Source organism: Nothoprocta perdicaria, unplaced genomic scaffold (genome assembly GCF_003342845.1).
Source record: "Nothoprocta perdicaria isolate Ctin4 unplaced genomic scaffold, notPer1 scaffold_4, whole genome shotgun sequence".
Lineage (NCBI taxonomy): Eukaryota > Metazoa > Chordata > Aves > Tinamiformes > Tinamidae > Nothoprocta > Nothoprocta perdicaria.
The window spans coordinates 6,480,592-6,494,450 of NW_020455643.1; the positions used below are offsets into that span (position 1 = coordinate 6,480,592).

A 13,859-nucleotide genomic window follows, 5' to 3' on the forward strand; every position below is an offset into this window, starting at 1 on the left:
TATAGTTTAATACAAGCTTAATTACAGCACAGGGGTGGCAAAAAGCTTTGAATCCTTCCTATCACGGAGCTTATGTTGCTATAAGCTCCTGGTTCAGCTGGTGTGCTGGACTCGTAAGCCCCTTGGGTTTTGGAGTTTGGCTGTTGCTGTGAAGCCCAAGCAAACTCAGGAGACCAGCAGAAATATTTAGCAGCCTAGAGAATCAATGTGCTTTCAAATGAAAAATGGAGATTCAATATTGGAAAGAATTCAATCTGCTTTCTAGCATGTAGCTTTCCATGTGGGTTAATAGGTTCATTCTAGCAAGTGAAATCCTACAGAAATAAAGTCATTTGCTGAAAGTGAAAGATCATCTTTCATTATTATTGTGCTGCACTTAATTTTTCTAAGCTCCTCTCCAGCTTGTCTATTAAGGAGCAGAAAGTTTGGCTGGTTACTCATTAGCAGTATTCGAAAGCAGCTTTCAAACACCAACCCTATTTAAAATCCACCCCAGACTGTAATAAGATTGTACACAAGGTTTTTTTCTGCCCTGGTCAATCTATCAGTAAAGCTAAGAGAATGAAAAATGTGCAATTGTGAATCAAAATATTAGTCATGTTCCAGATCATACTCTGGCAGTGGTCCAAATCTGGCATGCTTTGGTTCATCCACCTTATCTTCTTATGAAAATATATATGTCAAGTGCCTGAAATTAAGTAGTATGAATATTCTCAACTGTGTCATTGGTTCAGGAAAATAGTCTTTCTTGACCCTGAAATGAACAGGAAAGGCCATGCATGAGGATCATTTGTCTTGATTTTCAGCATGTTATTTATGTGACAAAAGTATTTAATCCCCTTTTAAAATGCAGACAGCATTTAGATTTTGAAGACAGGGATCAAGCCCAGTTAGGTATCTACATCTATGTACGTTTCCAGATTGCTCTTCCAGGCCCCTTAGCAACACCAGGGTCAACGGCAGAGGCTTTTAAGATCAAAATTGCTCATTCGGAAAGATGACTTATGCTATGAGCTATATGAAAAATTGCCCAAAGATATAGAAACATCCATAAGGTATCAAATATTCCAGCTTTCTATAAGTCTGTTTTAGGTAGGGGTTAATCTGTTACATTCACATATGAATAAAACAGCAGTCAGAAAGGTAAAATTGAGGAAATGTGAAAGAATATCTAGGAATCCTTGCTGTGACTCCTGACAGAGTGAAGACATTCACAGCCAGATCTCCTTAGGGGTCACTCTGCCTTGCAGACAGTGACACCCACCAACAAAATATTGCCTAGGAGGAAAAAAAAATCCTTTTGCTTGATTTCCCCCCAGAAATCATAGCATAATTTAATAAAAATGCAAAATGCAATAAACAAGCTTAATTACTGCCAAAATGAAATGCCAAGAGAATTAGTCAGAGATCTTTGATATCGCTTACCATTCAAAGCTCATGGTAGGCTTTGCTCCCTGGCAGGCAGACCCTCAACCTTTCGCTTTCTTCCAGCTCCCAGCAAAGTTCTTGGGGAGCAGCAAGAGCAGCAGAACGGTCTGCTGAGACCTGGGGCAGAGAGGTGCAGGGCATCAGGCTCCCTGGGCTCTGGGGAAGGGCCAAGAGGCGACCCGGGGGGTGAAGCCTCTCCCTAAGCTCAGAGAGGGTATGAAGGTATCAGGGTGCCCTTCTTGTGGCTCCTGTCCCAGAAGAAAATATAGCCAGAACTTTTGGAAAATGAACAAGAAATCCAAGCGAATGTTGTCAGGACATACCCGGGCTCAGCCATCATCAGTTCTGGCTTCTGATGAATGTGAGATCAGGTAAAATTCTCCAGAATGGTTACATCACTTGATTGAGCTTACTGAAAACCCAATGAGCTGCCACTAGAAAATGCCCTTCCACAGTTAGGTTTGTATTGCTCATATATGGGCACGTGGCTACATATATGAACATATGTGCACTGGAAATGCCAAGTTGTCCTCAAAACCTCCATTCTGAGGTGAGCTGGACTTTGCAGTCAGCTGTTGATTCTTGGTTCAAGATGCACCATGCTGTGTGCTTTGCATTCCCCAGGGCATGTTGCTCCGTTTTCTTCTTTTTAATCTCAGATATTCCTTCTCCAAACAAGAAGATCCAGGCCCCTTTTCATGGATAACATATGTGAGTGAGGTATTTTTATGCTGAAGACACAAACTTTAAGTATTATGCAATAGAATACCCATGCGTCTTATCCTGAGGAAGTCCACCCACCACCCCAACACCCAGCAGAACATACCCTCCTGCAAGGTGCCATGGGCACGTGTCTGCTAGAAACCCCGGGCTGCATTTAGTGCTCATTGCCCATTCCTGCCATGCCCTAACACCTCTTTCTTTTTTCTACTTAGTGTCTGGACAGAGGAGTCTCAGTGCACGCTGCTCAACGCATCCATCACAGAAACCTTCAACTGCTCCTTCAGCTGCGGTCCAGACTGCTGGAAAATCTCGCAGTACCCCTGCCTCCAGGTGTACGTTAATCTCACCTCTTCTGGTCAAAAGCTCCTGCTCTACCACACCGAAGAGACAATGAAAATCAATTCTGAGGTAGGAGCACAGAGACAAAATTTCCATCCCCCTCCTCCTTCCCTGGCAAGGGATGTTTTATGGATGCACCTGAGTGCTGAGCCCTCATCACCCATATATTCCAAGGGAGCTGCAGACAAGTCACTTCCCATTCGGGTATGGCTCTGCAGTATATCTTAACCCCTCCAGCCATGTACGTGGAGCGTCTGTGGTGGGGAGAATAGAAATGGCCTTATTACTGTGGGACTGGGAGAGACAGAAGTCCCCGGGACTGATGTGGACGTGTCACCATTGCTGGTGACAAAACTGGTGTCCACACTAGCTCCAGCTCCACCACCAGGATCAGGCCACACAATTTATCCCTATGGAGGGCACAAAGACACTGATAGTCGGCCGGTGAGAGACTGTCAACATAAGAAGAGCAGCGTGAAAACGAAAGGCAGTTTCTGAGCTTATATAAATTAAGGAGTCAGACAATCTTTCTTGCATGATTTCTCTGGTACCAGACATGGCAATAAAAATTATTTTTAACAAATCTCCATAAAAAAAAAAAAAACTCATCTCTCTGCTTCAGCAAGTGTAAAATCCGACGTAACTTGATCCAGGTGGGGCCGAGGCAGCTCATGTCTGGAGGCTGTAATGAGCGGCGCGGTGCGCAGAAGGCGTCGCTTCCTCCAGCCTACAGGTGCAGCTGTGCGGGTGACGCACTGCCGCGTGCAGCACAACCGCCACGAGCTGCCGGCTGTTGGCGGGTGGCTGCTCGCCGCCTCCTACACAGCAGGACGCTGCAAAACGTCCCTTTTCCCGAGTCCTCCTCTTTGCACCTGGGTGCAAACGCTGCAGCCACCCCAAATCGGGCAGATTTCCACCCTCCAGGTCTGCATTAACTATGGAGCGCTCCAAGGTCGTCACTGAACCCCAAACTATAGGCACTGGCAAAGCGCAGCCCCGGCTGCTGACAGCGTAACCTGTCGCGTTGCTATTTATGGGAGCAGCTCCGCGGACCCAATTGCTTCTGCATATTAAGATGAAGTGATATGAAAATTAGTCAAAGCAGTGAGCGGTTTCACCAGGCCAGTTATTCTGCTGGATAATTAACTCCTGTGGCTGGTGCACAAAGTCCGCCAGAGCCAAACTGTGAAACCCAGAGCAGTGTCCTCACCTTCCTGGCCAGGCCTCAGCCAAGTGAGTCCATCTCCATCCGCTGCTGGATTTAAAGAAATCAAAAGATTCAGCCTAAATCTCAAAATTCCATTCCCAAAGTTTTTTGTCGCTGAAATCAACTCTGAAATTCTCCCCGGCACAGTCTCCTCTTAATTTAATGTAGGCACAGCTAATCCTTCTCCAGCCCAAGGTTGCTTTGCAGGTTAAGTGCTGCTCTCTGGAGGATTCCTAGGTTTTCCTGATGTGCTGCTGCCTATGTGCTCTGCATCTAAATGCAGTTTCAAAGGGAGCTCGGCCCCTGGCTGAAATGTCTATAAAATACCTGGTTTCTTGTGCCTGGCTGGAATTAGCAGAGACTCCAAACAAGTCTCAGCAATTTGCTCGGGAGGCCCTATCCTCCTCATGGCCTCGCAACAATATTTTCCATGCAATATCCAGGCAGGCAAATCAGGAACCCCCTCAGTTAACTGGTTATCAGTAGCTCTGATCCTGTCTCCATTTGTCATCAGTCTCTGATGAGAAACTAAAATATTACTCCCAGACATCAGTGAAGACCCCAACCAAGAGCTGGCTCCAATTGCAGATCCTCATTTCTTACCCCTCTCCCCAGGGAAAATGAAAAAAAAAAAAAAAAAAAAAGGGAAAAAATCAAAACCAACCACCATAGCCCATGTTGCTGAGCCCTCACATTCCTGGCAATACTGCAGAGAGTTGCCAGTACGAAAGACCTTCAAATGGGCAACATAATCCTGCCAACGTTTCCGTCTCGCAGCTCCTCACCCTGCGTGCAGAGCAGCACCTGCAGCCCTGCAGTCCCTCTCCGCTTCTTGTCACCAGCTCAGGTTGAGGGAAATGCACATTGATTTCAAATAATGATTAATCGAGAAAACCACTCTCTAAATTAAGGCTTTCTTCTCAAAAGGGCAGGTAAGGAGCAGGTGAGCTTTACGTTGAGATGTGCAGTGCGCTGCTGTCAGTCTCCAGCCTGAATCAATGGGACGTAAGTGGTTGCCAGTCAAGCTGCTTCAATCTTTCCCAGAAAAGCACACGAGATTTACCATGCGTCTTTGTTGCTCTCACTGTGCATATTTTATCTCTAGCCTTTAAGACGAGTGCAGCCCCTTGTCAATACTACAACCAGAGCAGTGTAAACGCTTTTCCTGCTGCACTCTCAGCTGTCAGAGGCTGTTAGGGCCACTGGGGAAAGCAGACGGGACTCGTGTCCCCTTGCTTGGAGACCATGGAGCCAGTTTGTCACGCTGAGGAAGGGCTGCAGTATTTAAAGCAGTTGTGAAGTGCTTGCTCTGATCCCAAACTACATCACTTTGATTCTTTACATGTCATTGGGGTTACTGCTGATTTATGCCCATGCTCCTTAAGTACAATAACAAGAAGGCTTTAATCACCAAAATCACTGTTATGCCAGCTATAACTGCCTGATATTCAGAAATGATGGTGGCATCTCATGATTTCCCACTGGAAGTTCAGGTATTTATAACCCAAAGAGCAGCTTGTCCAGCGCAGGTGGAGCAGCACTGTTCAGCCACAATTCCCAGCAGACACATTTCTGCATTGGGGTTGCAAGATTCAGTCTGTAGAAAGAAATACTGGGCAAATGGCAGACACAAAACTCCTCCTTCAGCCTGTAATCCAACCTGCTTCACTTCAGAAGAAGAAATGTAAGGCGAGGTCCTGGCCACTTTCTCATCAAGACTGCCACTGCATGTCTTATAAAAATACAAATGAGGTGTTTCCAATCCCCACTTCCAAGTTCAGCATGACAGTGACAAACACCCCAAGCACAAGGAGAGAATGAGAACCAGTGTATCACCTCTCGGCCTGAATTAGGGGCTTCTCTGTCAATAATGTTGTCAGCGTAACTTCACTGACAATGAAGCTGCTTCCACGTTCTCCAGAGATGTTGTAGGATCTCTATCCTTGGAGATGTGGGATCTCCATCATTATAAAATGGACATCGTATAGCATAAAAACAATATACAGAGATTTCCCTGCCATATATTGATGTAAACTAAATGAAGATCAAACCAAACAAAACCCTCAGAACATCTCATTACCAGTGTCTACCGTCCCTTCTGCTAATGACCTACCCAGCACAACAGATGCCAGCAAAAGCAAAGCCAGCATGGTGTCATCCTCCAGCTCTAGCTACAAAAGCCAGGTCCTGGAAGGAGGCCACGAGCACCTTGTGACCACAGCTTAACAGACACAGGCACTTTAGGAATGTGTCCTTGCATCAAGGACAAGGAAACCCTCAGAGCTATGAACAGCCACGAGTTCAGAAGAATAGGACGAGGTAATTAAGACATGGGGTAAAGGGGATCCATGTCTTATAAAGAGAGTAAAAGCCCATAGTATGAGGAGAAATGTTCTTATCACCAGATGCCTGGCTCACTGATAAGATATATCCAGCTCCCTTGCACAATTACCTTTATTAGCTTAGGTTTCTTTAAAACTTGCCGACTACTTATGGCCTAACTAGCCGGAGATACCTAGAGTCTCTAATACTATTAATGGACCCCAGTTCAAGTCCTGCTTGGGCTTTGATTCTCCTGAGATTATCTTTGGAAAAGACTTAGTCTGGCAGGAAGTCAGACCTTCCCAGTGCCCTCTTGGGATGTTTCCAGACTTTGAGTCCAGGAATCTGTCATCATTTGGAATTTTATGTGCCTGCAGTTTTCTGTTGCTGAAGAGAGAGGGGTTGAACTTCAGCAAAGACTAAGTCTTCATTTAATCCCCTCGCTCTGGTGTGTCACAGCTGGGATTTCAAGGAATAAAAATGTATAGCACCAAACTTGCAAAATCAAAAAAATCTGAGCTGGAAACACTGCGGCTAGGACAGTGATGGTGTATGATTTATCAAAATATATCGAACTACAGCTTCACTGAAAATTTCCCCCAGTTTATTAGATTATGATATATTAAAGAATAGTAGGGACTGGAAGAGGTCTTGTGGTTTCGGACACAAAAGACAAAGCTGGGCAGAGTTCAAAAGAACAGCCTGGAGGGAGCAGTCCTGCACCAGTAAGGGGATGGATGAGATACAGCCTCTCTGAGATTTTCCATCTCTAATTTCTAGAACTCTATGAAATATTCATAATGGACGTGCTGAGATGCTCTGCCCTTAATGCTACAGTCTGCTAATGCCAGACAGTATCTCTGCTGCACTTCAAATCATATTCCCAGCTAATAAACTTGCCAATGGATCAATGAAATCCTGTTATGAGGTTAATCCTGTGATCATTATTAGGGATAGAGATTTGTTGCAGTACATTCACATTGTGAAAAGTCACGGCATGGTCATGAAAAAGAACTGAGGGCCGTTTATAGAGTTTATACATTGAAACAATAATAATCGGAAGGCATGGGTCGCATTATTTTAACTAAGTCTTTTTTTCTTATGCAAAATCCGCTTTCTGTCATTAAATTATCTCAAGCTATTTTAGCAGCTCACCCAGCAGCAGCATGTTCAGCCATGGCAGTGTAGCAGGGACTTTTGATCAGCCCATCACTGCAAGAGAGGGGGGATCTACCCACTCCCTCTTTGCACGCTCAAGGAGAAGCCACCCAACAGATTCTACACTTGTCCTTAGACTGTTCTTGCATAGGTACAGGATTAAATCAAAATCCTCTTCAAGTATGGATACTTTCAGGGGTGGTGGTGGTGTGGTCAAAGACTGAGAGCCATTCGAGCAGTCAGGTTGATCTTCAACTAGAGGTATTTTTGTCTCAGATTTCCTGTATGACCCTAATTGAGATATTCCTCTCAAAGGAAAACTGTATATAAGTCACTGCCTGGCTTTCCTCTCGCTGAGTGAACTCTTTTGCCCAATATGATCATTTGATCATCTGCAAGTGAGATCTGAGCTACCAGATTCATATTTACAGACAGGCAATTACCCATCTAAACACGAAAATATGCCTGCCACTTCAGATGAAGAGGTACTTCATCAGATCCATTTTTTTTCATGTGTAAATTAGCAGTAATAATATATTCACCTATCTCATGAGGCTGTTCCACAGATTAAAGCATTAATGTTTGTACAGCACTTGGAGACTCTCCAATGAGAAATTCTGTAGATGTGCAAAATATTGAGTTTTGTCTGTGATAAATTTATTATTAGCCTAATGGAATTGCACTCTTATTATGAAAGCCATAATCATCTTGAGATGCTTACCACCTGAAAACAGACATTTTGTCTGGTCTGAAGACTCATTTTTTCCCTCTGCTTTCTTCCCAGTGCTCGTACATACCCAAGTGCGGCAAGAACTACGAAGAATCCATGTCGCTTGTGAACGTTGTCATGGAAAACTTCAGAAAGTACCAACGCTTCTCCTGCTTCTACGACCCTGAGGGTGTTCAGAAGAATGTGATATTAACTAAACTGTACAGCTCCAACGTGCTGTTCCACTCGCTCTTCTGGCCCACCTGCATGATGATCGGTGGGGTCGCCATCGTCGCTATGGTAAAGCTGACTCAATACCTTTCCCTCCTCTGCGAGAGAATCCAAAGGATCAACAGATAAAAGCAAAGACTTCTCCGAGATGTATTTACAGCTAAAATACTGTTTTCTCATTCTTCACCAAAGAACCTTAAGTTTGTAATGTGCAAGTCTGTTCTAACTTCCTTACTATATTCTTATAAGTAGAGCAATAATGCAACAGCTGTTCTATATGCAAACATGATGTTATTATTATGCAGACAACAGAAGAAAAGAAACTACTGTTTTGTGTTGACCGTCTGTATGATCTTGTTTTATGCTGAGAATAGTCCTTCTTTCTTTTCAACAGCCAAAATAGGGCTCAGTGTGACCATTTGCCAAGCTTAGTCAATGAATACATTGACATTTTCAATGTAAAGGATTCTGGGGAAAACTCACCCTTGGACAAAGAGCAGCAAATGACTTGTGCATCACTTAGGTCTCACATCTGATGCAGTCCACGCAACAGATCTGTGGTTTTATTTTTATTATTACTATTGGCTGCAGGGAATAAAAGCATAGAACTGACGCTTGTCTGTGAGCAGAGTGTGCAGAATAGCCCTATTTTGAGGCCAGTATAAGGCAGGAACAGTATTTGCAGCCTAAGCAGGACTTGGTGATGCCTTGTGTTAGTTTCCCCAGTTCAGAAGTCAATTTTACTCTTTGATGTTACGGTCTTCTGTTAAACATTGTTGTTTTATTTAGTGCTATATTTTTCTTATCTGATCAGCGTCATCTTTGTCACCTACAGAAGCTGTAGCCAAAAAAACAAAAAAAAAAAAACCATGTTGTTCCATTTTCTACTCCAATCTGAGCCCTATTGATGGAAATGGGACCAGAACACCTTATGTAAATGTTTATTACTCATTTGTCTTGTATTTGCTACCACATCACTGTAATGAAAAGAATAACACAATCAGCTATTTTTTCATTTTTTACTTCCAACTATTTTAGATTTTTTTACTTGATATATATACAAATATATATATATAAAGATAAAGCTATATTATATCTAGTTGTGTACTGGGACTTGATTATGATTTTTTTCCTTTATTTGTTTTTACCAACTGGAAAGTGAGCAGTATAACTCATGCATTTATAACCTCCAGCCTTGGATAACATCGTAACATGGAGGGGCAGCACTGCAGGATCCTATCCAATATTCATGATGTTTCAGTCAAAAGTCTCTATTGTTGTGACATCTGAATGGACAAAATCACATCCAATTTTATAGGTCTATTACCTGAACTGTTAGATAATAATCATAATACTTCTGGAAATCTCTCCTGACCTTAACCCAGTAAGCAGTGCTGGCTGAAGTGAATTTTTGATTTTAAAGGCCCAAGTACAACGAGTTATTGGAAAAACTCCAGGAATTCAGACTAATATGTTGTCCTGTCTGTCAGATACCTACAGTGGGAGTTTTCCCAGCAAAATTCCATGAACACTGTAGTCAATAATTTATTTATATTCCTTTCCTCAAGGCATTTCCTCTTATGTTATATTTTAAAGGTGCCTCTCATAATTTCTTATTTTGGACTTAGCCTCAATGACAAATGCAAGGCACTCTCTATGAGCGCCCTGTGAACTCGCAATCCAAGATTTCAAAGAAATTTACAGGCATATTCAAAACAAGAAGCAATTTTTTTTTACCTTCAAAAAGCCCACAAAACAAGTAAGCAAGTATTCTGCCTATTTCATCTATATAAGTACCTTTCTGCAATATAGCATTAAAAATTTCAAGATGTTACAAAACTTTACAAGTCATGCAAGTGTAATGTGAGCTGTAAAAAGGAGTTCTCAGCAGTGAAAATGAACCTGCAATCTTGTAATCAGTCATATAATTTTCCTTAGGTAAATAAATTCCTGGAGGGTGGGGGTATAATTAGGGCTCCAAAAATATGTAATAAATATATTCAATTAAATCTTCCAGATTTCACTATCTTTTGCATTCAGATTTGCCTTGTTTCATCAGAGTTTTCTTTGCAGATTGCTTTGCCAACTGCTGATGCAACAGGGAATTCATCAATTTTACTTGCAATGTGACCATTTACCCATCTGCGGGATGTACAAAAGCCATCAGTGGTGAATCTCCCGTTGTTGGCCAGCAAAGAGCCAAGGAATCCCCTCAGCAGCAGAGGCAGCATGGCCGGGGAGGACAAGCAGGAGCCACATTCTCCACCCCAACCCAATGTTATGGTGCTTCCATGCCATAAAAGGTAGAGGAATGTTAGAGCATGTTAGGATTAACTCCTTACTGTTCACCCAGGACTCAGACATGAAGGTCTCCACATTGCTCATGCCCATAGGTATTACAAAAGTATATTCCAAGAGGTTCTGCCCAGGCTGGAGGTATCAAGGTTAGGCCCCCAGGATCCCACAGCCAAGATATCTTGACCCATTTCTAGGCTTGTGCAGCCCGGGAGGCTCCCAAGTTGTATTTTTGCCCTTTCCCAAGCTTGGATCCAAGCTCCCAGGTGCCATCCCAAATCATCCTTCACCCACTCAGCACCTCATTGTCTTCAGCACCGTCACAGATGTTGAGGGGAGGCCAATGTTGGTCTGCAAATCAAAAACCACGCAAGACGTTGCTAGCAAAGAACTGCGATAACCAAGAGGCATCTTCACAAAGTCATCGGCACTAGTGTTGGCCATTGACACGACAAGTGACATGGCCTGTGATGCAGCAGCTCTATGGTCGTGCGTGTGACATTTGTGGTGCCTGTAGTGGTGCATTTTTGCTTCGAGGGACAGGAGAGCTGATTGCTCTCGACATTTACACATCGAGCGCTCTTTTCTACGTGTTGCACCACAAACATTTCACCCGCGATCCTGTGGGTGAAACATCTTGACGCCGCTGCAGTCTATAATCATTTTGTTGACATTAACAGAGAGATCTGCAGGGTAGCAAAATAACTTGAGTAATTGGATAGAGCGAGGTAAAACAATAATTTTAAAGGGAATTATCCATGTCTGCTCCCTAGCAGTTAACCCCCTACTGAAGCCTTAGCATTTCAAATGCGATTTTGACAACTCCTGCTGCCCCAGAGAGAAGACACGTCGTAGATGGGATATTAGTCTACGCTATTTCTTTCCCTGCCTCCGTTTTAAAACTGCTTTTATCTTCTGCAAAAGGAATTGATAATCTTGCGGGCAGCTCAAGTGAATGAGAAATATTCCCGCTCCATTTGCAGGGCTTCGTTAGTAAAACTCAGTGATCAGACAAATCTACGGTAATTCAGCAATTCTGAGCCTGACTCTCCCCAGCATAAACGTTTCATCTCCTGATATCCCTGCTGGGCAGCTGGGGTTGAAGGGGACAAGTAGCAGCCAGAAAGTGCTGTGAAACCTCTGAAAAGAAGAGCGTGAAATGAAAATGTAGGTGCAATAGTCTGCTGTATTATGAGCCTACGGCCAGGCACCCTGGCAGGATTTAAAGCATACATAAGTATTCCAGGTGCCAAATTCACATGGCCTTTTAATAGCTGTTATTTTCTTAATTAGATTATTTATGCCAAATCTTATTTCTATTCTGGAACATCTAAATTTGAAAGCGAAGTGTGAATATCCCTGCTGTAATTCCCTGAAACTTGGCACCTTGCAGTGGAGCTACTAAATGTCATCAGCCAAGACAACAGAGAGCTCCGTTTGCTTTAGCTTTTCTAAATGAGGAGACATGGCTTTTATCTCACAAAACGTACCTAAAGGGCAAGCAGTGGGAGGCTGAGGTGAATATAGGAAAGAGGAATCAGGGCCCAGGAAATAACAGAGCCTCCTTATCGCAGTAAGACCTAAAATACAATCATTTCAGACTTGAGGGAGAGAAAGGGGCATGAGAGTGTCAGCTCCCCATTAGCTCCTCTGCTCAGAATCTATCAAGGACATGCTACAAAACTCACATTTCTACTCCTCTGAGCATCCTGGATCTCATCACTTTCTAGTACTCTGTTTTTGATGTACACAAATATTTCATGAATGCACACCAACTTTCCAAAATGTCTTTGGTTGTGGAGAAGACGGTGAAAGCAAGAGAAAATATCAGTCATTAGTATTTTGGAGAAAAAAAAAACTGTTTTCATTTGAATTGCTTTTGGCTCTTAAAATTCAAGTTTTAGGGCTTTTTTTCCTTTTTTTTTTTTTTTTTTTTTTTTTTTTNTTTTTTTTTTTTTTTTTTTAGGAAAGCTTGAGAAATAGACAAACCAGTATCCTCTGATGTGAAACAAAACCATTGGCACTTGCTCGGTTCACTGCACGCTCCCAACCTGCCCTTTTTCTGAGGCTGACCTGTGACAGATTTCTTCTCTTCCACTCTTCTGAACTGCCGGTGAACTGCGAAACCAGTTGGTCACACAGATCCCATCAGCAGCAGCCCTGGCTGGGCTCCAGCGAGGTTCGAGCGATCGCCGCTTCCAAGAACATTAGTGGCCGTTATTATGAACAGAGTAAAGTTTCTGCCTCGAAGAATATAAAAAGCTGCTAAGCTGGAAGGCAGCGGGAAGGAGAAAAGGCACATTTATCAGCTGCTATTAGCTGCGTGCGGTGCAGTAATGTGTTAGATCTGCAATTTATGGCCAAGACACAACGTGCCAGGGCTGCCGCTGTCCCCAGTGCTTGCAATGCCAGTGCTCCGAGCATGGGCACGAGGACCTGGAGCAGCTGCAGCTCCAGCACACGTCCAACAAAAACAGCTTCATGACTTTAAACAAAAAAAATATTCAATTCAATGTTTTATTTCCACCCTCCAGTCCGGATTTCATTTTGAGGCAGAAAAGCAGAAGTCGTTTGAATCTTGATGTCTCAGAAAGAATTAGGGACTGCTGTAGCTTTTCATTACCTGATGCAGTTCTTCAGTTTGTGCTTGGAAATGTATTTACAACTTCGGGGAGGAGGCCTCAGTCCTGTATAGAGCTAGCAGCCCTTCATCATCATTACTGGTCTGATTGCCGTGCTAACAAGCCACTAATGAATCCCCTAAATCTCTAGCACACAGCGAAGGGCTCTTGCACGTGCAGCTCCCAGGTTCTGAGATGCCTAAAAGGAACCACAAGAAAACAGAAGGAAAGAGGAGTGATGCTTGCCCTGCTCGCTGCCTCCAGCCATTTGCCAGCTCCTCTCCAAACAGCTTTTCAGCAGAGACTCACAATTGCTGCATTTAAAAGCAATTGCATTTCACAAGGGATTCCTCTATTCTTTCAGAAATAATCTTAAAAATTCCTTTAAAAATATATAAATGAAAAATATTTTTTCATTTAAAAGGCAAATGCTGCAAGGTGAATTCATATCAGTTTCCAAAATGAATCAGATTTCAACCAGACACTGGAAAAAGTGTTGAATAACAGGACCCTCCAAAAGAGCCCACATACCTTTCACCTTAGAGCTCTTTTTTCACATAGGTAGCTTACAGTTGGAAATACATTTCAACTGAAAAATATTTGGGGAGAACTTAGAGCTTTTTACCAGTCAGTAATTTTTTATAGCATAGAGGGCAAAAAAAAAGTGCTGCAAACTCCAAATTTCATTTTTACTAAAGGGTTGGCATTTTCAGGCAAGAGAGTAGCAAATGCCTCAAAAACTGTATAAAGACAGAGAATTTGGGCAAAATGCCGCTTGGGCCTTATTGTCCAGTAAAGTTTTGTTTGCTTCAGAAGTTCAAGAAAA

At 43.0% G+C, this 13,859-nt stretch overlaps 1 protein-coding gene across 1 annotated transcript in view; it reads left to right on the forward strand.

The window, feature by feature from the left end:
* Positions 1–9,106, forward strand: part of LOC112952562 (calcium-activated potassium channel subunit beta-2) — a 44,606-nt gene extending 35,500 nt beyond the window's left edge. The window contains exons 4-5 of the mRNA XM_026045443.1: positions 2,364–2,559; positions 7,962–9,106. Of these exons, the coding sequence (XP_025901228.1) occupies positions 2,364–2,559; positions 7,962–8,246 (481 nt within the window). The 3' untranslated portion in view covers positions 8,247–9,106. The remainder of the gene's footprint in view (positions 1–2,363; positions 2,560–7,961) is intronic.
* The last annotated feature ends 4,753 nt before the right edge of the window (positions 9,107–13,859 follow it).